Source organism: Amblyomma maculatum, chromosome 11, assembly GCF_055883805.1.
Source record: "Amblyomma maculatum isolate TAMU_Amacu chromosome 11, ASM5588380v1, whole genome shotgun sequence".
In the NCBI taxonomy this organism is placed as follows: Eukaryota; Metazoa; Arthropoda; class Arachnida; order Ixodida; family Ixodidae; genus Amblyomma; species Amblyomma maculatum.
Window position 1 is genome coordinate 21,084,822 of NC_139354.1, and position 27,084 is coordinate 21,111,905.

At 45.1% G+C, this 27,084-nt stretch overlaps 1 protein-coding gene across 1 annotated transcript; it reads right to left on the reverse strand.

Annotated features, from left to right (window-relative positions):
* Positions 1 to 915: 915 nt before the first annotated feature.
* LOC146173051 (uncharacterized) lies at positions 916 to 27,084 on the reverse strand. The gene is made up of 6 exons (XM_084583961.1): positions 27,007 to 27,084; positions 18,263 to 18,609; positions 4,360 to 5,465; positions 3,746 to 3,811; positions 2,192 to 2,281; positions 916 to 1,136 (listed from the first exon to the last, which is right to left on the reverse strand). The coding sequence occupies exons 3-6, from the start codon at positions 5,431 to 5,433 to the stop codon at positions 1,023 to 1,025; spliced, it is 1,344 nt and encodes a 447-aa protein (XP_084440087.1). The 5' UTR covers positions 5,434 to 5,465; positions 18,263 to 18,609; positions 27,007 to 27,084; the 3' UTR covers positions 916 to 1,022.

Here is a 27,084-nt window from a genome sequence, read left to right on the forward strand (position 1 = left end):
TGTGTGTGTGTGTGTGTGTGTGTGTGTGTGTGTGTGTGTGTGTGTGTGTGTGTGTGTGTGTGTGTGTGTGTGTGTGTGTGTGTGTGTGTGTGTGTGTGTGTGTGTGTGTGTGTGTGTGTGTGTGTGTGTGTGTGTGTGTGTGTGTGTGTGTGTGTGTGTGTGTGTGTGTGTGTGTGTGTGTGTGTGTGTGTGTGTGTGTGTGTGTGTGTGTGTGTGTGTGTGTGTGTGTGTGTGTGTGTGTGTGTGTGTGTGTGTGTGTGTGTGTGTGTGTGTGTGTGTGTGTGTGTGTGTGTGTGTGTGTGTGTGTGTGTGTGTGTGTGTGTGTGTGTGTGTGTGTGTGTGTGTGTGTGTGTGTGTGTGTGTGTGTGTGTGTGTGTGTGTGTGTGTGTGTGTGTGTGTGTGTGTGTGTGTGTGTGTGTGTGTGTGTGTGTGTGTGTGTGTGTGTGTGTGTGTGTGTGTGTGTGTGTGTGTGTGTGTGTGTGTGTGTGTGTGTGTGTGTGTACAAACGAAAGCCGAAAGAGCCCCAAAGTCAGCGAGGCCAAAGAAAACATAGGTTATTGTTTTTGCTTAAATCTCGATGTTGACATGAATTATTAGTAAAGTAATTTGATGGGATTCGAACACTCACTCAACCTCCAAATTTCGTGTCAGATGCTCTTACTAACTCAGCGATATGGGTGTTTAGTATTCTATTGTCTTCTTTCTTGTATATATATATATATATATATATATATATATATATATATATATATATATATATATATTAAATGCTGCTCGAATATTAAGAATGCAATCAATTTTAGCATATATTCAACTTTCGGATTTTATTCTGCAAATAGTAAAGTGCAGATTACTATTTGCTGAGAACAAAATAAGCTTGAGTAGGTGATAAACCAGGCGGCTGTAATTCTGTACAATAGGCTTTATTAACTGCGTTTCTATTAAACAGTAGTCACAATTAGCAGATTTCGTCTTGAATCTGTAAGATGTCCGTTGCAGTGAATAGCGTCAACTGTGCTCCGCTAAGCTGTAGAATTGACGTTGAGAATCCCAGTCGTGTTGTACAGAAAGCCGTCTATAGAACTCTGGCTGGTCTGCACGAGTATTACGGTGTAGGTAATTAATGCAGCTGCAATCTGAAAAAAAAAAAGTATCATAAGAAAGGAAGAGAATTCAAGATGGATATTTATTTTCGGAGGTTATTATTTAAGGCGACGACATTTAGACAAGATCGCTAAGATACGAAAACCTCTCCTCTTTGGCTCCATCTATGTCCTCCATGTGTTTCTTACTTTTGCAAGGCATTCATAGACAGGAAATTTTTGAATAAAACCAAAATCATGTTTTCAGACAGTCGCCTGCTCTACTGGTGTATTCACAGCAGTAAACCAATTTTGTAGCATGGCGATTACGAGGAGGAACACAACGCAGAGATTAGTGTAGACAACCTAATTTTACTCGGCCTCACATCTTTTTCTTGCAAGAGCAGAGAGTTCGTTCAATTAAAAAGAAACGTCGTTTTTTTTTATAATCAGAAATACTCGATTGAAAATACTGGTTCATTCAAACGTCTTTTTTCCTGCCGCTATGATGAGAGAGCGATCAGATTGTTTTAGTTTTTTGGAGCCCGCATTAAGGTGAAAGTCTTTATAGGCTCACTGGGGTGCGCACAAAATGTCTTTCCACAGCAGGTGTCACACCATCCCTGTAGAAGAATGCCTTAATTCATGACAAAAAACTATTATATCCGGTGAAGGGTGAAACATTGTCTATATGTGCGAAATTTTGTTGATATGGAGTAATTAGTAATTTATTTAAATCCAAAAAGTCAATTCAACGTCGATATAGCTATGGACGTCAATATAGTGTACATGCGTCAAAACAAGCACGCACGTCGAAACTGTGGATATTAAGTAAAAAACTGTGCAATAAAATCGAAAGATCGAAAACAGTCAATCAATAATAAAAAAGAAGAAGGTAACAGAAAAAAAGAGTAAGAAGAAAAACAGCCAAAATAGAAAAAAGTAGAGAGACAAAAACAAATAAAAAAAAGAAAATCAGCAAATGTTTTAAAGCGGCAAATGAGTGCTAAGAGTCCCAGGAAAGGCTTCTGCATTACCGCACTTAAAAGAGATCCAAGTGCCTGCAACGAATTTTACTTGGACGTTTCACCATGTCTACATCATCTTACCGAGACAAGGAGAGACATGTTGAGTTTGAAAAAGGCGCCGCCTGTCAGGCAGATCTCTTCTGGATTGATGCAGCCGTGAAGGTACTGAATCTACACAAATTAATAAATATAATATGCATCATTATGCATTCAATCGATCATATTGGGGCATGCCATGCTTTACAAATGGCAGAGTGAATGTCTACGAAATTCGCCTATCGAAGTGAAAAGAACTAAACGTGGCGCCATAGTATAATACTCATTGTATGAGGATAAAGTATACTTCATATATACATCCTTTGTCAAAATTTTAGAGCCCAGGGGAGTCTAGTGCGCAGCAATGCTATGTGGCTCGTAATGCATTTCCAGGTTTCCAAACTTGCTGAAGGCAAGATTTTTTGTTCTACCCTCTCCAATGGCTAGGACTTGCACCATTGTTAAAGAAGTCTCAATATACGGCTTAAAAGCAAACTCTCTGGACTCTAAACTTTTGACAGAGGCTGTAAGTCCTGAACTGTTGTCATATTTCTATTCTAAAGGCGACAGGCATTTTCAAGTTTTTTTTTCTTGGCTTTTAGGCTGCGGCCTGCTCTATTCCTGTATCGTAGAATAAACCTTTTTTTTTTCCCCATTCCTGTTTCCGAATGTACAAAGGGGGAAAAGTGCGAAGAAATTCATAAGAAAATAACTGTTACCGAATAAAGCAGAGGTAAGCGTTTTGTGAAAATGTTTGAGTGGTGTTAATATTTAACTGGACATCTGTAAATTCTTTTTAGGAAAACAACGGATGTTAGCTTGCCTTTTTTTAAGAGACGTCTTTCACAGAAGGGAGATATGCTATTGTTAGGATTGCAACAAGCAGGTAGATGCTAAATGCTCTTTAATCGCAAGATTTGTGTATCAAAAGAGCAGAAGCCTGACGACATTGTACTTTTAACGTTTCCTCGCTATCTTAGGCATCAAGTGTGGCGTTGTGTTTATATTTGCCTTACAAACATAATTAGAATAAAATTCATCTCATAAGGAATGTTCATAAGGAATGTATTCATAAGGAATGTTCAAAACAAGTGTTACTAAATATCCTGGGCAGTCTATATTCTGAAAAAATACTGAAAAAAAAGTGGTTTTACTGAACCAAATGTTGCCTCTTTATAAAATGCAACGTATTGTGGAATAATGATCCCACAATATACTCCTTCGAAAAAGATGATGGCGTGTAAGTTACCGTAACCATATCGTTATGTGGCTTTAATGGTGCTCTAAGGAGCTGTCAACATTTGTTACATGGTGAGCTTTTAGGATTCCATAATTCCAGTAGGAACAAGTAAAAAAAGCAGCTGCAGGAATTTCACCAATTAATTGTGAGTCCGTTGAAAACGTTGTTCTGTTATGCTTGTAGTAGAAGAATGCGTAGTCGAGCTCTAGGACAAACACCTTTTTGAAGCAAAGAATTCAATTTTCAAATTAAAAAGATTGTCTCTTCCTACTGAGGAGAAAACAAACAGGACTGGTTTGACTTGGCTTGACCTGAACGTGTCTCCTCTTGAAATATCCGCTGCATCGTTTGAAACTCACCTCAAATCTGGAGACTCCGTCAATGGAAATACTGGCAGTCTTGCATGTCTGTTTCATCTTGGTTCCCTGTTTAATATTTGAAAATAAAACAATGCCCTTTACTGCCAGATTTTTTTGCGATAACACTTAAGGTCTGAGCTTTATTATAAGCACTATAACCACAGTGGTAACAACGAAAACCAGAACTTTTCCTAACACCTCGTTTTTTTTTTCGTAATTTAAATATTCCTTTTAAATAAAACGAGCGCGTCACTTTGTTTTCAAGGATGTTTTGAAAGAGAATAATTTTAAAAAATTCGACAACACACGAAAAGCATTCGTTTTTCATCGAATGCTGCACTGGATATCCTCAAGTATTGTCTTCCTAAACGATTTAAATGGCGGACGTCGTGTTACACTAGACACGGTAGTTTAAAAGTGAGTAGTTACAATTAACTAGGAAGGCTCCAAGACAACTCTTGGCTAACGTACGTGAACTAAGACTTCCACTTTAGTATCATATGAATTAAAATATTTCTTTCAGCCGGCAGGTGAGTTGTCAAATGCCCGTTGTGTTGTACGATGACACATTAGTAACTACACAGAGCCTGACATACGCATAATCGGATACTAACCATGTCGGCGAGTGACTGGCTCACAGTTGCAAGCGCCACAAATTCGTAGGTGGTGTACATCGAATAAAGAAATCCAGCATAGTTGTCCCAGTCAGCTGGACCATTTTTACACACCTCGTACGCAGAGGTACATACTACGATGAGGGTGCAAGCAGTGGAAATCACCAGAGAAAAGCTCCAAACCTGATTGACCGTATCCTTTAACTCCAGTATGCCACAAAAATTCAGTCTGACAGTCTCTAGATGCGACGATACTTTGCGTGAGTGATGTGGCAAAGGCTCGACTGCAGAGGCGTGAGCAATGCAGTCTTGTAGGACCCTGAGCTGGGTTTTCATGTATTCAACCAGAACTTGGCCAGAAGCACGCAGCGCCACAATATGAATGCTGTCGTAGACGAAGTAGAAAATAATCAGAAGAATAATCTGGAGCCAAATACGAACTTGCTTCCAGGTCGGTTGATGATCCTGATCCACGAAAACATTCGATTGGGGTGTCAGTGGCACAGCGGCTGCAAAGGCTATGCAGTAGACAACGAGTAGGCAGCCTCGTCTCACGTCAGACCAAAAGTAACGCCTTGGGGAGCAGCAAGCGCAAGAAGGAATTCTGATGCGCTTTTCGAACTCCGCCGCACGCACGTAGAAGGCTAGCATCCTGGAAGACCCAGCGACAAGCGACACGATGTTTGTCAGGACCTTGATGAAGAGGACAGTGGTCGAGATGATGTGCAAGGATCCGTCGAAGCGGTACTGGTTCCTGGCGGCTCTGCGACCTGCGTGCATGATGGTTCCCACGAGCATCCAGAAGAGGAAGATGAGGCAGCCCATGGAGTAGAAGGTGTACCAGCTCCTCCAGACAACCCTCGGTACGCGCTGGTTTTTGCCACCGAAAAGGTTCAAGATGAAGAAGCAGCCGCACAAGCGGCATGACCATGCGTGGAGTCGAAAACTTCTTGCCATGAGTGATGGGCAGCTTGCAGGTAGATGTCGCAGCTGACGCTTTCCGTATTTGTTCCCTGTGGTGTGATCAGAGGCGAATAGTTTTCTCCAGAGTTCAGTGTGTTTTTCGTCAGGCATCCTTGTTGTCCAAAAGGCTTCTCTTGTGCAACCTGCATAAAAAAAGACATTGTCAGCCTGGCGACAGCACCGCTTCAACAGTATATCGCAGTTTCATAATATTTCAATCACACACCTTACATTATTCTCATTTTATTCTATTTCTGCATTACGCCGTACTAGAAATCATTCCCTTACCGCTCCAGCCGTGAACTATTAGCAGGCAGTTTTTACAGCAAGAATAAACGGCGATAAATAACCCCAGTCGTGCTTAGGGCATAAATGGGCGTTGTGTCAAGAAATCATAATTCGAACATTGTAGTCTAAAAAAAAAACATGCAACTAATTGTATGTTGGGGTAGCCTGCAGAGAAGGGATTCCCTAAGAATAACGTCACCAGTGTTGCCCGCTAAGAAAGTCCGATATGTAATCGCACTAGTTATTCCTATTCTCACGCCGCCTCACCCAGGCTGAAGATGGAGTAGCCTTGTAGATATAAACCTACGAGTCTAGCTGTGGTTGGGGTACTATATGTCTCTGCAGTATACCCTGCTGCTGATTGAACTGTCACAAAACAAAAATGAGGTATGGCCGATTCGTGTGTTAATGCGGGTGAGTAGGTGATTCATCATGAAAAGTGGCAGCCGGTGACTTCAAGTTGAAAATGTGCGCGGCTACACGCTGGTAATATTGACTGTTCTCAGCGATTCAGATATATGCGCTTAGAAAAAAGCAGAGGATTTATGAAAACGACGTTAGAACAGCGTTGAACAAGTATTCTGGTATATTCTGACTGCTGTAAGGAAAAGTTGGTCAATAAATTAATTCGGAATCACGCAGTGGCTTCAGACCTGGCTTGGGTACTGCAACGAGCGAAGCTATGTCAGGTTTCAGGCTCGCAGCTGCGAAACACTTAACCAGCTACAAGAAACAAAAACGCCAGCTCGCCTATTAATACATCCTATTTCCTTCCAAACTGCCAATTTTAACTTACTTCCGTGACTAAGTTACCTAAAAATGCGACTGACCAGGCCAGATTCGAAAGCGTTCAACACGACTGACATGCGTACCACAACATCAGCTTGCCGTACGGTGTCAGCCTGCCAGATATTTTATTCGCAATTTAGCACAAAGCTACGCCGTGTTGGTCGAATAAAAGTGTCGCTGGCAAATAATAGCGCCTAATGTCGCATTCAAGGAGCTCAGATCAATATGATTGATTAAAATGTTCTCATAATGGTCGGTCATGTCTTTCAAAGGAGCACTTCACTGATTAGTTCTCTCGGTCAAGAATGCACGTATCTGCTTCGCGGAAAATACGAAGGTTGCCATTATTTGGTTGTGTATGGAAGACAGCAATATGGCGGGTGCTATTTGCAGTAGTGTCCCCAAGGAAACTGATTGTAGTGCATTACCCTCACGTCAATTGTTCTGGCCTATGTCTTCACCTGCATGCACTCGCAGATGTAACATTATTTTAATCTGCGCTGGTAGCTATTCTACTTCATTTATGGGGGCCTAAGGTTGTCAGCCATGGCTCAGCCGATACCGAGTGTTTGGAGCTTCCTGTAGACGGTGCCTGCATGCTGGCCCAACCACAGGAAATCGGAAGGCGCCTTTTCTTGTAGGCGCGGGCGAAGCTGTTGCTTGCTCTCTGTTGCTGTCAAAGTGCCATAGCGGTTTTTGAATGGCGAAAAATGCGAAAATCTTCAATTATGATGTACAGAAAAAATGCTGCTCAATAACTTCTAAATGGTGCAACTTCGCTGAGAAGTTCCTGTGATTTATATTCTCCATCGTTTTCAGGGAGGTCACATTTTATCAGAAAGGCGACATTTCTGTTAAGGCTGCAAATAACGTTTAATTATTTCGTATATCAATTCGGTCATCAATATTCCAACAACGTATGATGGTGCAATGATGTCGCTGCGTTATTCGCATGTCAACGCAAATACTTGTCTGGTGGAAAGGAAGTAAAAAATATAAGAATTAAAAACTAGATGCCTGGAAAAGGTCTTGTCGTGGATGTTGCACAACACCACACAGCAGTTATCGCTATTTGAACGCGGACCTGCAACGCTATAGCACTCGAGAAAACATGTGAGCTACGCTACCGCGGTGGAGTTGCACGCGGGCGGCCCCCACAGGACACTCGCGCACCCCAAAAGGCACTCACTTCGGCACCGGAGTTATATGCTCAGAGTGACTGTATCTTTTTGGAGCATTCCTGAATAAACAAAGGAATGCCCTAAACAGATTTTTTTACTACTAGCACTGTTTTTCCCAGAATGAGTCATTGTGAGTCAGTGAACATTATGTGCCCTAGTGAAGTGAACGCTAGGCCAGCCCTTAGGAATTGCCGCACCATTCTGCCCAAGTCACGACTGAAGAAGCCATGCAATTTTAGGGGTGCTTTATTGCATCGATAAATGATTTATGGTCGGTCACTATTGCTAAATCAGGAAGAACTTGACTGGTAACGTGCAAGTAATGCCAGTAACAGTACTGTGGCTAAATATTGAGCCAATAATAGTTAACCATTACTTCCTGCTGCAGATTCGGATGACTTGGCCACCAAAAGCAAACTATTTGTCCGCTTATTTTAATTTAATCCCAATACAACCTACAACACGGGTCACTCCGCCTACAGCTCTGGACGGTGTTTTAGGCCAGCTCTGGACCCAGTATACGGAAGAGGCAAAACATTACAGAGATGCCTTGAATCACTTTTTGACACAGGAACCATAGTTTGAAGAGTCCGGTAAAGTCTTCAATGACAGCTCTAACAAGTAAAAACGTACAGCGCATCAGCGAGCTAGAAAAAAATAAGGTTTTCATGCGGGCAACGTTTTGCCCATAGGAGCTTTGTTTTTAGCCTGAAAAAACTTACAGGACCGAACATCATCCTACTTATAAGAGCGGAAATGACGAAAGCCAGTTTACAGGAATGATCACATTAACTGCACCGTCATTGTCATCGATGCTATCATCATCATCATCACTATCGCTACTCTCATTATCAACTAAATGCACTGCCGTTTGTAAACGCTACTGTCATCCTTACGCTACGCAAGGAGAATTACAATATGTTTCTTACGATCCCGATACGTGGAGTGGCGGTTTGCGCGCTAGGCTAGGGATCAGAGGGACAGTTTAATTCCTGGTGTAGACAAACTTTGTGACGAAAGCTACATTGGCCACGAACCTACGATTTCGCTGTGGCCGCACTCCCTGGAGGCACGGAGCCGTTACCTAGCAACCACAGCAGCTTGCGGACGCCGCGCGCTCTCAGCGCCATCTGGCACGACGTCACACGGCATGACGTCATCTGGCATGACGTCAGAAAAAATGGCTCCACTGGGAATCGAACCTCCCGGATTTTTATTTTAGCGTGGTATCCATTACAGCGCCACGCCCGGGATCGTGAGTAGCGCATCTTATTTCTCCTTCTCTAGCGTGAGGAGGATACTAGTGATGGTAAGCTAGTCAGCGGCGCATTTCGAGCGAGCGTGTACTCAACATTGGACAGGATTGGATTGGACTGGATTAGATTAGACTGGATTGAATTGGACTCGATCGGACTGGTTTGATCACATGTCCAATTGAAAACTGCTAGAGACAGGCAAACTCAATTAGAAACTTATAGGCAAGACAATCGTACACAAAGCTTTATGATTGACTCTTTTCTTGCTATTGTCATTCAACGTGTGAGACATCGGAGGTGCTGACGTCGCAGAAACAAGTGGGGGTGTAGTGAAAGGGACTGCACATAACGTCACTGGAACGGAAAGGAAGAGGGGAAACATGGATAAGCCTGTTTTAAATTAAAAGTGTTCGCGTCTTGCTCCATGAGCGGCATTTCCGTCCATGTTCCCACTGCTACTGCGATCATGCTGTGGGCTTGATCAACTATGGCTGTTCAAGAAGGTTGGTGCTGGTCAGATTATATTACCTAAGAAGAGTGGAGGAGGGGGCTGTCGACTAATGAGTCCATGTTTGCGTCGAGATTCTACAATTTCTTCTTTGTCGTCGGTTTTCCCAGTTCCAGCCGGCCGGTAACTTTATCCTGGGACAAAGCTGCGTTCGCGGATTGGCCGCATACCTTACTTTCCACCAGTGAGCCTTCTGATCTTTTTTTTTATTTTCCTAAAAATTTATTTCAGAGTGACGCTACGCTAAACGCCGCTCATGCCCTTCATGCCCTCATGTGCGGTTGCCAGCCACGTGTTGTAATGCCCACACGCGGAGTCGGAGACGCCTCGCTCATTTAGAGTGTATATTGCGCCATCAGCCCCGCCAGCGAGCAAGCCAATATACTGAGCACCCACCAAAACAATAACGCTGCTGAATGCAGCTGAGATTTGGTTGCATACAGGCATGAGAAGGTTACCTACACTAAAAACAGTGCTTCACACAGCCGCCTTTACGACCACATGCTAAGTAATATAAACGTCTTTCTATAAAAACTACATCACAGCCCCCAAGCCTTCCCGACGCCATACGAAGTCATCTATTTATCGCGTAATCAAAGCAACTAAACAATATAAGAGCAATCAAGGTACCAATACAATCGCGGTTATGTCTCACATAACACTTGGCCAGACCCCGCACACATGTTACAATATGCGTAACCACACCGACCAACTTCTGCAAGGGGTCATACATGGAGTGCACGTAGCACACCATCGATCCACTTGACGTGAAACTTGGACACCTTCGGACCTGACATACTGATTGCTCACATATTAAACCACATAGCATGCGTTATAATCCTTTTGAAGGCAGCATTGTAGCGAAGACTTTTATCACCGAACAACGTTCCAGGGTTTACCCCACCCCACTGAAATCAAATTATATTCGCTATGCCCGGTGTATAGCAATCGTGACAACTGACCCACCCGATGAACCATCACCGGATGCCCTTACAAAACGAGACAACTCAGACTCAGCCAAGCATACTAACGATTTCTATTATACCTGCGCAGCAGCGGAGATCACTGTTAGAACTTTGGTTTCTTTGAATGTTTAGCCTGTGCGTTGTTTGTATGGTGTTGTTTAAGCCTTGTCCGCGAGACGTAAGCCTGAATGTCTTGTTTGTGGCTAGCGGTGGCTCTTCCCGGGCGACGTGAATGTGATATGGTGAGGAGAGGACCAAAGGACGAAGCGACGGAACAGCATAACCGCTGGAGGGTGAGGAAAACGGTCACAGAAAGAGAGGAGCACTAACGAAAAGATTACGCTGTACAGCTGTTGGAACGATTCAATTCTTTTGTTCTCGTTATAATAAACCACAAGGAAGGAGCTGATAGCCTGTTACAAAAATGAAAGCGTAGGGTTTTGTTTTCGTGTTAACGAAGCAATAATTTATAGTGGTCGTAATAGGCTAGAAAGTGGAAGAAAATGTAGCCACATGCTGCCGGAGGAATCCGAACCTACAACCTTCAAATTTTGCGTCCGGTACTCCAAAAATGAACTAAATCAGTCACAACAAAAACAGGACCAACGACCTCAGCTGCCAAATCAAGAAAAAAAAACACTTAAAGTCATCGAATGCGTTGACACAGAGGAAATGCAGGAGCATCCGCCTTTTTACCCCACCTTTATATCAATGATTATTGCATTAAAGACTTTTGACATTATTTCACATCATTATTAGTTTTTTACTTTCTTTCGTTCGCCTTTCTTTTATTTCTCAATTATACTCTACCATTTTGTCTCTAAACTCATTTATCGCTGGTCCCTTTTATGGCCAACGAATTTTCAGCTAACTTCGGTATCGATTAACAGTGTATTACAAAACACTCGGCCATTTCACACTTATCATTCACTCTCACCACACTCATCTTCACTACCAACATCTACTTGTCCGCATCCAGCATGGCGTCGCAGAATACATGCTTGCACAAGCCACTGCCTTCTTGAATGCGCATGCCTCGCCTTGCCGTGAGCTGGCGATATTCCCCTGCGTTGACACCTACCCCACCAGTTTGATGCACCGTCACCTGTTTCGAAGCCGCATCCTCTAGATATGCTGCATGCGTTCCCACTCATGTCAACATCTGATTGCGACCAAGAAATAGACTCATTTTGTACAGAATCTGCTGTATTCGCACTACTTTAGTGAACGCTTTCCGCACCGAAACAGCAAGCTTTCCTTAGCTCTGGAATGGAGAGACGTTATTGTGGCGGCAGAAAGCACGCCCACCATGCAAGTTTCTAACGAACACCGGATAGGTTTGGGCAACACGTATCTAGAAATTCTATCCAATTAAAAGACTGCTAGCAGGCGGAACGAGCCTAACTATAACGCATCAAAATGCGCAATCAGCTGGAGCCTGCATCTGACTGTAGTGCACTCAACAGCGCAACATCGCCCAATTACAATAGAGATCATCTCGCGTTATCATAGAAGCCTCTGCCGGCTCAATAGGCACAAAACTACACGCGGCGTAACGTGACGCTGCCACTACCTACGGTATCCGCAGAACCAGCTCACATACTAAAAATAGCATGCACATGATCTTCTAGAAGCAAGAGCCTTAATTGAACGCAGCACACGGCATGAAATACTGACACGACCAGAGTGACTATTAAGTCAAGCATTACTTCGTCAGTCCCACAGCTCCTAGCCTTCAATTCCCCGATCTCACAAGCACTTTCTACCATTTACAACGAACCTCAATAGGACTATAGTTAACACACCTCATTTACTCGCGAGACGACCGACGCCAGAGTCTCGCTTGGAGGGACCATCTCAGTGCGATTAGAAAGCGAAGAACGCAAATTCGAGCGTCTCATTGACGTTGTCGAAAAACTTCCTCTGCCTACCGTCGCAACCATACACGCCTTACCGTGTTTGAATAGAGTAGACCGCATGGTTCACCACTTTCTTCCCGATGCAGACGTGAGCTGTAAAAGCATGAGCTATATTTCTCAGTTGCAAAAAAGGCGACTTCCTGATGACCAAATCGCTACCTCGAGCACCAGTTCTGAAGCCGAAAAAGTAGTCAAAGCATTGCACACGCATTGCACACTTAAGCGACGAAAACTTTTTGCATTTGGCAATGAAATTGTTTTGCATGGTACCAGTAAGAATACTGGTGCAATAAGTCCTGAAATAGAAAACTGCCTCCGTATGTTTGGCTTGGTTTGGTGTATGGGGTTTGACGTTCCAAAGCGACTTAAGCTATGAAAGAAGCCGTAGTGGAGGACTGCGAAAATTTCGACCTGGTCCTCTGAAGAAAACGAAGCAAAATGAGTAAGGGCTGACGAAAAATCTCCGTGCACTATCCAAGATTTCGACAAGTCTTCTTGTCGAAACCTTGGCGCACTGAGGTTCCCCCTCAGCCCTTACTCATTTCGCTTGGTGTTCGCTATCACTTGATACCCTGAATTTCCTGAAAGCGCCACACTACGGTCCCCTTCACACATTGGGAAGTGGGCCCAGCACAGCACTCCTAGAAAATGGCTCTCACAAATGCTCACAGACATTCTGTCCTCGTCCCTGTGGTGCCACAACAAGATGAGTACATACCAACTTGCCCAGTTTTCTACTCTCGTTCAATTCTGTCTTCGATGCCTTCGCCATTAGTGCGTTGTCAAGTTTTCCAGCCCCTTTACATAGTTCTCAACCTGTCAGCCTCCGTTCCGCCATAACTGAATGGAATTTGATTTTATGCAAAGGGGTGATCGCCTATAGAAGCTGTATTCTGTGGAAAACCCAGTCCTTATTCGGGCGGTTACTTATAAAAAAGACAAAGACAAGGTGTCTATTTAAAGCAAACTTCGGTTGCTAAGCTTAAACTATAGGCTGTTGCAAATTCTTGATAACGTGGACCTTCAAACAGCAAATAATTTTTTCCTCATTTTTATTTTTTACCTAAATTTTCACGCTACGTTTTCTCAACCTTTGGAATCTTTTGTGCGAAATATAGCAGTGGGACTCACAGCAATTGAAATTAAAAATTTTCAGTTTCGTAGTTTCAACGAGGGGGATTTCTTCAGCAGTCCTTTGTGTATGACGTCCCTGGACTTACGGCTTTCGCTCTTCGCTCTGCTTTTGCTGATGATGTAATTTATGTCTTTCTTTCGGTCATTTCAGGCACACAAATAACGAAGCTCTCATTACATTGACGAGTTCGGCTGATCAGCGCATACCATTAGTTTTGTAACGTCATCCGCGACGTCATCGGTTGGCCTGTAGTGAAATAAAAATTTGATCGAAACTAATTTTACCGTTTTCAAGCTCCTGTTATATTATGTTCTGTTTTGAAACACTTTTATTAACCATTTCGGAAACTGTTTTCTGTATAGGAAAGAGAAGACCGAGCAAAGGGAACTGATAACCAACCGAACATATCCATGTGTACAGGAAAACCTCTGTTCTATTACTCATGGAAAATTATCATTAAAATAATAATATTACATTCTCGTGGCACAGCGTCAGCAGGCTTGTGTGCCGTTGCGAAGATCCCGGGTTTAATTCCTAGAAACCTTTGGGAGTCTTCCAGCGCTACAGGTGCTGAAAGGACATATCCTTTGATGCGCTAATACATGTAATTCAGATTATAAACAATCGCTGCTGCCTTTCAGGCTTTGTTTTGAAACATAAATCATCAAAACAAAATTCAAACTTATTCCGGCTTTATAGTTAACAAGCCGCAACAAATAAAGATGACATAAATGCGAGCTCGGCTCTGCACGAAAAGGTCAAGCTTGGATACCGGGCCTACAGACATTGCAGCAGCCTCCCGCAGGACGTCCATTACAGAATGACAGATGTTTCTTTAAATGCAAAAGGAACCAATCTGACGACACGGCCTGGGCTTGACCTTCGACAAATGTCGAATAAATCTCTGACGTTTTGCACGTACCTCTTTTAGAACTTGGTCATGTTTCTATTTTATAGGGGATTTATTTTTTCATTTATGTTCTTGCTGTAAAGCAACCATCTGACATGTGTGTGTGCGTTCATGCAAGGGTTAGTTACTGTATTGTAAATATGTAGCAAGTATATATTGACAAGAAAAATAGCCGGTTCTTAGCGCTCTCCCAGCAGTCAGTAAATTATGCGTGGCTCAAAATAAGGAAACAGATGGTGATGTGTTTTTTTATAACTCTGAATACAATAACAAGAATGACTGCTGGCTAGTCTAAAGCCGATATTTTGAATGCACTGACGTCGTCAATGCTTTCATCTATTGTTCACCCGGCATTGTAATTCACTCGTGACGTACATTGTGACTCAGGTTGCGTTTTGCTGCCTTTTTAAGCTAATCTGTGGGGAGATGCTTGGTGAGTTCGTTTTTGGTATGTTCTCAGAAGGTCATTTTCATAATAACATTGCAAACAATGCAAGCGCAGAACCTTACGTGGCGGTTACTAATGACGGCCTTGAAAGGCGCTGGGACAAGCTAGGAGCAGAAGCGCGCTCACACGGACACGGCTGGCCTGGCTGTATTCCCAAAAAAGAAGACGTTAAACTTATTGAGAACGTTTTATTCCTCCTTTAGCTCCCGTTCACTCAACTTTACGTACGTCCGTGTGCAGAACACTGGAGTTTATCACTACGTATAAAATACTCTCCCATAGCCTCCCACATATATTCACTGCACTTCAATTAACGTTTATTTTAATTTTACCAATTGTTCGATTTCAATACTCTGCGCAGCTTCTCTGCTAGAAATGCCAAAGCCCATTCCGAACTCAAATGTAAAATGGAACAGATTGGGAAACGTTGATCGAAACATCTGTTTGTCATTCAAAAGCCTGTCCTTTCCCGATACATATAAGAGAAACAACAAAAATTAGCAAGAATCAGGCTATTTATGCGGCTGCATTTTATATACATTCAGTTTGTTTTCTTTTGATTCGACCGTCTGCAATTTCTCGTTTCTTTCTTTGACATAAACAGGTGACGTATAACGCAAGACTCAAGTGGGTAGAATTCAGCCTATAGCGACTGGCGTGCCGAGCATCGGCTGCATAAGTCGTTTATGATATATGGCCTTGACGTCGAGAGGGCAAATATGGCTGGAAGCGGACGATGGTGGACGCAGACTGTGTGTTGTGTCTTATGGAAAGGCTCCGCGTAGCACTCGACGAAGTTCAGCGGCCACTTAAGCGCCTTACGGCCATAAGCGTATGGAGCGAGCTACGTGCGGTTGGCCAGAGTGCTCTTTAGTCGTCCATTAGGTCTACCACATCAAGCACGTCGAAGCACTCACGAAACCGGTGGTCTAGTAGCAGCACTGCGCCAACATAATGGTTCAGGCGGCGGAAAGTAGTGGGCGTGATGCTCGTTCGATGTCGCGGGCTCTGGTGGCTGCGAAAGTTCTCATGTAGCTGTGAATTGCGACCGGCTGCATTCAGCGCTGCCTGGCTTGTTGAAGGTTGAAGGTGAGCCTTGCCGGGTCACCACAATGTTGAGGTCAGCGGGCAAGCAAGGTGCGCGCGGTCACATTTTTAGAAGGTTGACGTCGCATAGTCGCAGCAGCGTCCAGCCGAGAAATTACTTCAAGAGCGTTCTATCGAATGCATGGTGGTGGTAGTAGTGGTTATTTTATTGCGAAAATAACAAGATTGAAAGTTAAAATATTTTTGGCCACTGGACGTTGCAGGACCGCCCGCAATTTCTTAGTCCATTGATGCACTCGGCACAGCGGGCGGGTCACCAAATAGTGCTGCGTCAGCATCAACCTGCCGTGACGGTTGTGGCTTGGTCTGCTCCATTTCCCCTGGTATGCGGCGCGAGACGCCATCGTGAAGGAGGCGACGATAGAAGGGGATGGCGCAGCAATAATTAATAGAAAGGCACAGCCTCGCATGCACTGTGTCCATGTCACTGAGAAAGCAGCGTGGCTCGGCTAGCGCGGTACAGGGAAGAAACAGGTGTTTGAAAGTTTATACCGCGCCTCAGCCGTCACACACTTCACTAGTTACGAGTCCGTGGCACATCGGTTGTTTCCTGCTCCACATACATCCAATTAGCGCACAGGGGATCATTGCGCACTACAGCCGTGTAAGCAATCGGCCACTGACGCTATGGATGAGCTCATCTCGTGCCATTCTTGGGTCGAAGTGCTGCCCCCAGAGGTGGTCGTCGGTGGCGTCAGCGCACTGCTCTCGACATTGCAGCGACAATACGACGGGATAATTTCGCTTATAATACATTTAAAAAAAAAAGAAAACAAAATGTGTTTTGTTAAATACGTATGAATAATGTCGACATTTGTGCACGCAGAGAAAATACGTAAATGGAAATCCAAACTGAACTTTCGGAGTTCCAGCTTTTTCCTAGAACACTTTCCTAACCTGTTTTCAAGTTCATTTGCTCTGTTCAAAAGCCGTGTGTGTGGTTGGTCGGCTTGACTGCAGTGCTTCCGCGGCAGCAAGAGAACATTCTGCCTCTGTCCTGTATCAAATGCAACAAAGGGACGTTTTTGTGGCATTGTGAGTTTTGCTACATACAAAATGTTGAGACCAGTTTTCTTGGCTTGTATACTGTACACGCACATCCTCCGAGGTAAGTCGTTTTAGGACAAGAAGGCTATTTTAGTTTTTTGTAATATTCCAGATACACCTTAACGAAACGCTTCATCGGAAACATAACAACGTTAGGTAACTCGTTTCAGTCCTTTGGCGAAAATTGGAAACAATTTCATACGAACGTGCAAACATCAAGGGCTTAGGCCTGCTAGCAGGAATGAGTGGCTAGCGAAGAAACAATAACGTAGAATTCAACCCCCTTAATATCTTAGGAGCACACTGTGAAGCTGTGGAAGTGGCAGGTTTATACTGAAACTCTTTACGCTCTTCCCTGTGATTGCTGCGGTGGGTAACGGCAGCTATGCTACACTAAGTTCGTTCGGTAGATTATTTTAGATGTTTATGAGGTTATTATGCACCTACCTCAATGCATTGCTTTCTGCGCTCTCTTTATGGTAATTCGACACTGTGCGTACCTTGCCAATAATCGGCAGTGTTAACTAGAACTGGGGTTATTGGTACTAGTAGTAGTATAAAATATATTTGAGAAATTGGGTGACTGGATTTTTATTGAGCCCCCGATTCCCATGCTTCGACATTAGGTGAATTAGCTACGCGGCCCCTTGAGGGAACACAAAGAATCCCCACAGAGGCAAGACGACAGTGCGTAGTTTAAAACGTCAGCTCTACTTATCGCACTGCAACTCTCAAGGTCATTCACTCGTGTTTTTGACCTTGAGTCGTCTGGGTTGGATAGAATGGAATGGAAAAAGATATTTTTACAGATTCAATGTGTTAATAATAGTTGGTTCAAGAGCAGCCGTAATAGAGGACTACGTAGTAATTTCGACCACCTGGGGATCTTTAACGTGCGCTGACATCGCACAGCACACGGACGCCACTTCGTTTCACCTCCATCGAAACGAGGCCGCCGAGGTCGGGTTCGAACCCATGCACTCCGGCACAGTAGTCGAGCGTCTTACCCCTGCACCACCCCGGCAAGGCCGATTCGATGTGTTAGTGACCGTTTCTGGTCACTTGAGCGCCGTGGTCGATTCTCAGTCCAGGATGCCGAGCGTAAGCGCGATTAGTGACGTCATTCCACGTGACCTGCCGCGGAGAGGCGCAGTTGCGGCGCTTGCTCGGATGTTCTCCGCCCTGACATCACGTCACTAAACGCTTGGTTGCATAACCACGCTTAACTGGGATAAACATCCGCAATTTTATTCTCTATTCCTGACCTTATTCTACGTATAACCCTCGCTCCTATCCAGCAATCATCAGAACGCCTACGTCCATTAGCCATCTCTCCAAGCAGCCCACGCGTCTTCGAAGATAGAACAGGGTACGTCTTTCTTCTCACCTTATAGGGTTGCCGCAAAAACAGAAGGAGGTTCCCTCCATTTCTTGATGTCGACTGTTTCTCAACCATTGGTTGAAAAATTATCGCTTGTAAATGAAAACGAAGGATTCCGGCTTCACTGCCCTAAAAGAGCTCTGAAGAAGCCGAGCTTCTGGCGTAGAAATTGGCCGATCATGTGATATTCGACAAGTTGTCTAATACCATAACGGCAGCTGCCAAGAAACGACTTCCATTAACACATTTATGGTTCTTGGGATCTCCAGTGCATTTCGCGCCTCTTCCCGGGATGCATCAGTTGCAGTCGTTTGCCTCCCTTTGTTTCTTATGCTGGGCTGGCGCCCGAACATCTGCAAACGAAAGGGATACACACAATGACTACAAATGAACAGAAAGTTTCTATGCACTAGCACGAAAGGACAAAAAACATTGAAAGAAAAAAAACAAGCTATTCTGGAATATATTTCTAGCACATCAGGCTCTGTTCCGTGTTCTCTCCATCCCTTCAACCCTATTTCCATCATACAGCCTGTGCCATTTTTGTTGATTTATTACCTTTATTAATACATTATTGATACATTGATACATTATTTATACATTGATGCGTCCTCGGCGCTCAGTGACGACTCATCGACCGACGACCACGGGTTCGTACCGGTTGTCACCAAAAAAGTAAAACGCTGACTGCGCCGACTGCGCCGACAAGCCGCCAAGTCGTCCTCATCGTGCACGGCTACGGTCATCACGGCGCGAAGTGTACCAGCATACACGGCCTTATTTGTACCGCAAAATGAGACGAACAACCTGGACATTCTAAACAGGCAAGCTACCTCCATGTTTCTGAAGAGTCTCGTACCGGGGGCCATCAAAGACGTGAGGATAAATCCTTACAAAAATATCCTTGCCATTGATGTCGCTGAGCGAAGCGCACTCGACAAATTAGCCGCAGTAACCAAACTCGGAAATATCAGCGTCCGCCCTCTTAGTTTCCAGGGCAGCGGGACCACGGCTGGCGTCATTTACAACGTTGACATTGGCATCAGTGACGTTGACTTGCATCAGCTGATCAAGGCGGTGACTGATAGCATTACCATAGTCCAAGTTCGCCTTGGAAAGTCAACATGCATCAAATCTACGTTCAAGGGTGACTGCACACCAGCGCATGTTATGGTCGGGCACTTTCGACATTCAGTTCGACCATTCGTGCCTAAACCATTACAATGCAGGAAATGCATGAAGATAGGCCACGTGAGCGCTGTGTGTAGCAACCCCACTGTGTGCCCCAGATGTTCAGAAGCACACAGTGCTGATGCCTGCCGAGCGAACGCCTTGAAGTGTACCAACTGCAGTGGCCCCCCCGACTCATCTTCGCGAGACTGCCCTCGGCTAAAAACTGAGATGGCAGTACTGAGGAGAATGGTGCGAGATGGTTCCACGCACAGAGACGACAGTGCAAAGGTGCGACGACGTCGCTCGCAACGAAAACGATCGACAAAGAAGGCAACCACCGTTGAAGAGAAGTGCTCGTTCCCGGCGGACAAACTTGTCCGAGAGGCAATGAAAGGCCTTCCCCTCAGCGATGGGCTGATCAGGGTGGAGGGCATTTACCGCCTTCTTGAGGGAGGGCCTGGAAAAGTCAGACAGGGAGACACAATTAGCGAAAAATGTCCCATCGGTGTGTGGCGCTTTAGCAAATGCATCGACCTCATCATTGCTCTGAATGCCACTGTGACATGGAACCCATTACAGCGACAGAAAGGAGCCTGCATCCTCTAGGGCCTGGATTCGAGCTCGTAGGTAACAAGCCAATAACTGGGAGCAGTGGCGTTTGGTCAGGAGATGCAAAGCCAGCCTCGATTCGCACAGGGTGTCAATGGGTCATGGGATCTGGCAGGTCACGAGGTAGTCCGCCGCCAGGTGGAGTCCTGACAATTCGGCTGCAAAAAATGGCAAGGACGAGGTCGAGAAAGAAAAGTACAAAAATAAATTTAACACTAGGATCAGCTACATAAACATGCAAGGAGGTATAAAAAGAGCGAAATGGCTTGAGATAGAGCGGCAGTTGAAGGATGACAAAATAGGTGTGTACGCTCTTTGCGAGACTCATCTCAGGGATCTAGAAGATCCGCCGTTTATAGAAGGCTACGTCAGGAAAGGGTGCAACAGAACGAGAACGGAAAAAAAAGGGTGGAGGGGTAGGTATGTTGATACACCAGGGAACAAACTGGCAAATAATTAAATCATCTTGTAAAGAACATATCTGGGTATCAGGAACAATTGCCGGCATAAGGACATGGCTAGGTGTAGTTTATTAGGAACAGGACACCAATGCAGGCAAGAAAACAAGGATCTTGTTGAATGTTTCAGTGACAATATAAGCCGGTTTGGAGACTGGGCCAATATTATTCTGCTGGAGGACATGAACAGCCACATCGAGGATCTGGATGGATACACAGATTGTAACAGAAAGCTAATGCTAGATTTCTGTGAGCGACACGATCTGGTTATAGTAAATAGAGAAAAAAAATTTAAAGGCCGAATCACGTGGAAATTCCGCAGCAGGCAGACGACCATTGACTACGGTCTGATGTCGCAGGAAATTTATAGAAAATTCACAAAGAATGAAAATAGACGAAAAAGGGGAGTGTAGTCTGGGAAGTTATCATAACCGTATTAGTCTGCAGATGGGGCCCTTGATGAAAAGAGAAATGGAACTTAGACAAAAAGTAAACGCAAAATTAAACGACGATCAAATAGCGCAGATAGCAGCAGACAAAGAGGAAGCAATAGAGAGAAGCCCCATGGAAGACTGGGATTATGAACAGGTAGAACTACTCATAATGAGGAAAATTGGGGAGGTTAAAGTAGCAAACCGCTGGAATGGAAAAAGGAAACCACGGAGCTGGTGGAATGAGGAAATCAGGGAAGCTATTGAACAACGGGCTGCTTCAAGGGAACACCGAGTGGCAAAGAAAGCACAAGTATCTCAGGAGGAAATCGACCAAAAATGGGAATCATATCGACAAAAGAAACTTGAGGTACAGGCCCTCGTCCAAAGTACAATAAGGCAGTCCACCGATCGCTGGATGGCTGACATACACGATGCCTCTAGAGGTGGAGTAAGAAAATTCTGGAACCATATAAGCTGGCTAGGGAAGAAGAATCAAAGAAAGCAGGATCGGATTCAAGATAACGAGGGAAATTGTTTAAATGGAGACAACGCAGTGAACTACATTACATCAGTTATAGCCGAGTCATTCAAGAGCGACGATGGGGTAATCTCCGCAAATCAGGAAGCAACACAAGGTAGCAGAATACAAAGCAGCTTAGAACTGACCAATCTAAACTGGAAAAAGGCAGAAAAAAATATTCCTAAAAACACATCTACTGGAATAGATGGAATTCCGATCAAGTTGATTAATGAACTCGGTCCAAAAAGTAAGGAAACGTTGTTAAAAGCTCTGGAAACAGTCATAACAAATAAGCAAATTTCCGACAGGTGGCGGCAGAGTAAAATGAATTTGATTTATAAAGGGAAGTAGAAAGCATGCACATAAAATCCTACAGGCCGATTACCATAACCTCTGTTATGTACAGGTTGGCCATGCAGGCGGTGAAATTAAACATGCAAGCACGGGTAGAAGATACTCGGAGAACTTCAGAACGGCTTTAGAAATGGTAGGCGCTTAGATGATAGCCTGTTCGTGCTTACTCAATGCATCGAAATATCTAGAGTGGAAAATAGACCTTTGTATTTGGCCTTCCTGGACATAAACTAGGCGTGTACGACAACTTAAACAGGGAACTCCTGTGAAACATATTAAAAGAAGAAGGTATCAGTTATGAGATAATAGAGTTCCTACAGATAATATACCGGGATAACAAAGCAGAAATTAGATGGGAAGGGATAAGAAGTACGGAAGATGTCATAATATGCGAAGGATTAAGACAAGGCTGTCCTCTATCACCGGTGCTGTTCATGCTTTATATGATAAACCTGGAACGGAGGATACAAGACAGTAACCTAGGTTTTAACCTGTCATATAGATTAGGTGGAAAGGCGGTAGAGCAGCGCCTTCCCGGTTTGATGTATGCAGACGATATTGTGCTGCTAGCTGAGAGTCTGGAAGAATTGCAAACTCTAGTTAAGTATTGCGGAGACGAAGGGGACGCTCTAGGCTCTAGTGTTAGCGCAGTTAAGTCGGGTCTGATGATTTTCAACGGCTCAACTGATCAGGGTCTTAAAATACAGGGCCATGAAATACCCAGAGTAGCACAATATAAATATCTGGGGGTATGGGTAAACGAAGGATTGGCATACATTGGAAAGCATGAGCAATCACTTAGGCCAAAGGGCGAAGAAATGCTGGGATAATGAAGCATATGGCATTGTGGGGATACAACAGGTATGAGGTTTTGAGAGGTATTTGGAAAGGAATTATGGTGCCCGGACTTACTTTCGGAACTGCGGTTTTGTCTAAAAGCAGAGGTACAGTCGACATTAGAAATAAATCAGACAGCCGTTGGACGATTAGCATTATGTGCCCACAGCAAAACCACAAATGAGGCGGTACAGAGAGATATGGGCTGGGCATCTTTCGAAGTACGGGAAGCTCAGAGTAAAATATTATATGAGGAAGGCCTGAGGAAATTGGACAGTAACAGATGGGCAGCTAAAGTATTTAAATACCTGTACTTAAAAAGCGTTGACTCACAATGGAGGAAAAGAACTAGGAAACTAACTAGTAAGTATGCTAGTCACCAGTACTGAGAAATAAAGAGCATTAAGCAACAGGTGAAAAACACAGAAGGTGAAAATTTGATAAATTCGATGGAAAAGAAACAGAGTGTGGAATTATACCGAAAGTGGAAAATGCAGATCATGAAGGAAGCTTTCTTTGATAAATCAAGAGGCAGTGCCCTACTTTTTGAAGCTAGATCAGGGTGCCTTTGAACACGCAGCTACAAAAAGAAATTTAACAATGAAGATGACGCATGTGCTGAATGTGGAAACTCCAGTGAAACAATTGACCATATTATGCTCGAATGTAATGGTATCCATCTGGAAGTTGGTGCAGGCGCAGTCGCTGCTCCTGAAGCTCTGGGGTTTAGAGATACCAGTGGCCGGGTGAATAAACCGGCGGTGGAAACTAGCAAAAACCACTGGAAGATTGGTGGCTTAAAAGCAGAGAAGTGACATAATGTTAGTAATGTAGAAAGAAAACTTTAATAAATGGCATGATGGTTTAGTTAACCAATCTAAATCAATAATTAAGATATAGGGAGGAAAATGAGCATGATAGCTGCTGCTACCATCCCGTTTCAAAGGGGACGCTCCTATATTCCATCCATCCATCCATGCACGCTGACCGGGAAAGACAGCCTTCAGGAGCTGGAAACCCTATCTGAGGGGCCTTCACAGCCGCGGCAGCGTTGCCCTTAGATGGCAGTACCGAGCCGTCGGTTAATACGAGGGTGCTTCATTTGCCCTCTCCCATGAGGGCAGCCGCGGCCTGGCCAAGGGCAGCAGCAGGGAAGCGGCGCTTTTTGACCCCATCCACGTACAGGGTGACCTGCAAAGAGGGACGTGTTGGCGGTGAAGGCAGTATCGAGTATCTTGAGGTGGGTCCGATGAAGTCCGAGTAGGCAGCCGTCAGTTTCCCCACTCGTGAGTGAGGGGCACTGCGCTGACATGTCTGGGGGGCAGCTCGGTCGGGAGCGTGGTGAAGGCGGTCCACGTGCATGAGGACTCTCTAGGGGAGCAGCAGGGTCAGGGAGTAGACACCAGCTTCCGCCAATGTGGCCGGGATCCCAGAACGCTGCGTTGCTCCCAGCAGGCATCGGATCCATCTCCTGCGGGCTCTGTTAAGAACGCTCACCTTGATGGACCTGAGGGAGATGAAGGGAGAAGTATACAAGATGGTTGAGGTAGCCACAGCCACGAATAGCCGGATAGCCCACGATGTCGTGCAGCTGTTGCCTACTGCAAGAATGCGTGTGGCTGCTCGGTCGACCGGGATCAGGTAAGCCAGGTAAGCCTTTCCTCAGGTATCCACGATAGGCGGTGGTTATCAGGAGCCACAGGAACTTGACCTGGCGCTTCCAGGACAGGCTGGTGTCGTTGATCGTGAGGATGGCAGCTCGGGCTGAGGCTCATGCTCCGAATAGATGGACCATTAAGGCCTCCGACTTTGAGGCCGAGAGCTTGAGCCCTTTGGAGAGCAGGAACTGCTGGATAGATTCGAGGGCTCGCTGCAGGCCTTTCTTGGTGGAGACCATCTGTCTCTGGTGTTCAAAACCAGACAGCCACGTCGTCAACATAGACAGCGGTCAGGACTCTGATGGCGACCGTGCTTGATGGCGCTCGGGAGGCCCGCCATGACCAGGTTGAACAGGAACGGGTGGAGAACATACCCTTGGGATCACTCCGGTCTTGATGGGGTGAGGGGAGCTGGGGTCTGTCCAGCCCTAACCTATAAAGAGCGATTGTAAATGAAGGCCGGTATGCAACGCCGCAGGTTATCTGTGAACCCCAGGTCGTCCAAGGCTTGAAGGGCGTGATGGATGGTTTGATGTGGTAGGCTGTCAAAGGCTGACAGGACGTTCAGGAGGGAGAGAAGGGCGACGTCTCACTGGTGTTTTGCCTCTTCCAGGGAAGACATCGCATCTGCGATGGAGTCCGTGGTGCATCTGTGTCTCCGGAACGCTGTCTGGCTTTCTGGGAGAAGTTCTTCCCCCAGTTGATCCAGAAGAGACGCTCCAGGGCACAGACTCAATGGCCTTGCGGGCAGCTGATGTCAGGGAAACCAGACAGTAGGACGCGAGGTACTGGGGAGGCATTCGTGTCTTTAGGACAGCGACCATAATGATCATGGTCCAGCTCTCAGGAAGGGTACCGCTCTCCCATATGCCACTGAATACCTCCAGGAGGCGGGCCTTTTTGGGGGCGTCCAGGTTTCGCAGCATCTGTAGGGTGATCCCATCCGCACCTATAGCTGTCTGGCTGTCTCTTCTTAGACCGGATGAGGGCCAGGAGAAGATCGTGGGCGGTGATAGGCTAAAAAAACTGGGCAGCAATCTTAGAGTACGCTGCAGCCTCAAACACGGTGCTGGGAGAGAGAAAGAATACCGCAGCTCTCGCGAGCTGTGCTCTTTTCCTCCGGTACGCTAGAGAGTTCTAAAAATCTCTGGAAGCCGTGGTCTGCTGCACGCACGCCCTTCTAAGGACACGATGTGAGGAGGACTGAGTTCGTGTGGTGGAATGCATGGCCTGCTCGCTGGTACTCAAAACTTTCTCGCGGCTTCCTCTGTGATCTGTTGAGAGGCGGCCTTGAGCTCTTGTCGGCGTGGGTGAAGATGCCCAGTGCCACGGACAAGATTGCATAATCTCCCGTCCTTCGTTGTGGATGCCTCTCGATGGTTTCACTTGCGCCGCTTCCTAAGGCGGGCGCGCCTAGAGTGTTGGAAAAGGACCACCGCGGCCTTAAAGGGGCCTTTTAACGTTGTCGCGTTAAATACCTCTCCCAGATTGATCTACGTGAATGGCCCTGGCCACTGGCACACAGTTTACTAGTTTCCGGTTGAAATTCGCTCCATGGGGGTTAGTGAGTCCGTGAGTCCAGCCGGTGGTGATAGTTTAGCTGCCTAATGCATCGACCAGGTAAGCTGACATGCATGCTTTGCCTTGGGTTCCTGTAATGCTTCTGCCTTATGCTGTTTTCTGTTAAGTGCTTTATTACGCACGTCTCAGATGTTGTGCTTGATGTCACACTGTGACGAGTGGAGAGTTGCTTCAGTGCCTCAGGGGCTCATGCCAGATGTTCACCGGCTCGCGATCATTTGTTTGCTCATGCGCGAAAATAGCAGCATGTTTGTGCGAATGAATAAGAGCACAATCAAATAGGCCGTTTGGTTGCTCCGTTTTAGGTTTAATTCGGGTATAGCTTCGAACCAGAATCGCAGACGACTTTGAATACGAGAAGCAGAAGTCGATGCGCAGGTTCGAGACTTGTCGATTGTTATTCAGGTTTCACTGCTCCAATATGCTGTCCCCACGATGGCGCCCTTAAATGTTCAAGGAGTGTAAAGCAAGCAAACTTTCGTTCTGTGTTGTATAATGATTTGCAACACCTTACTCAAAAGAATACCTCGGAGATTGCGCAGAAAATGGTACATAGAAAATATAATTGAACTTCAGCCCCTTGCAGCTTCTGTTTCAGCTGCGAAGCGTCGGCTGAGGCCGCAAGGGACGTGAAATAACTGCAATATGGTCCCTGCTTTGTTCCTTTTATTTCACAACAGTTCCCACGCAAGCGTTCCCAAAAGTAAAAATAACAAAAGAATGAATATCCGCGGTTATATTCCAGATTTTTTTTTTTCATCTCTCGCGTGATCTTAGTGCTTACCGAAACCGAACGGTATGAGAAAAAATTTAGTGATCAATTTTTCAGCCACTAGGTAAATTCGGCATCGCGAGTCATGGATACTGCTGCTTTGCCCACTTTTCGGAGGAAGAAAGAAAAAATCTCGACAGTAATTGTAAAAAATGCAGAAAACCCTTTAAGGTCAAAAATGCTAAATGATTCATTAATCTGGAACCCCCTTCAGAGGCATTTAATCTGGAAATTAGAATCACTTTAAAACAAAGCTGCCCGGTTCACTCCAACAATTTAGCATGAGAGTTTTTTGTAAAGGGAATTAAAAATATACTTAATTTAAAGTGCTTGGAAAAATGAAGGCTGAGTTACCTTTTGTAATATTTCCATAGGAATTGTCGAGCACCGTCGTCATACTCCGCCACTCCAACCGAGCCCGCACATCGCACT

Bases quoted from the DNA above. Each gene is read 5' to 3' on its own strand.
- LOC146173051 (XM_084583961.1), bottom strand. From the start codon at position 5,433: ATGCCTGACGAAAAACACACTGAACTCTGGAGAAAACTATTCGCCTCT. The intron at 2,282-3,745 runs GTGAGTTTCAAA...TAATTTGTGTAG, and splicing joins ACGGAGTCTCCAGATTTGAG to ATTCAGTACCTTCACGGCTG. The intron at 1,137-2,191 runs GTAAGATGATGT...TTTTTTTTTCAG, and splicing joins ACATGTCTCTCCTTGTCTCG to ATTGCAGCTGCATTAATTAC.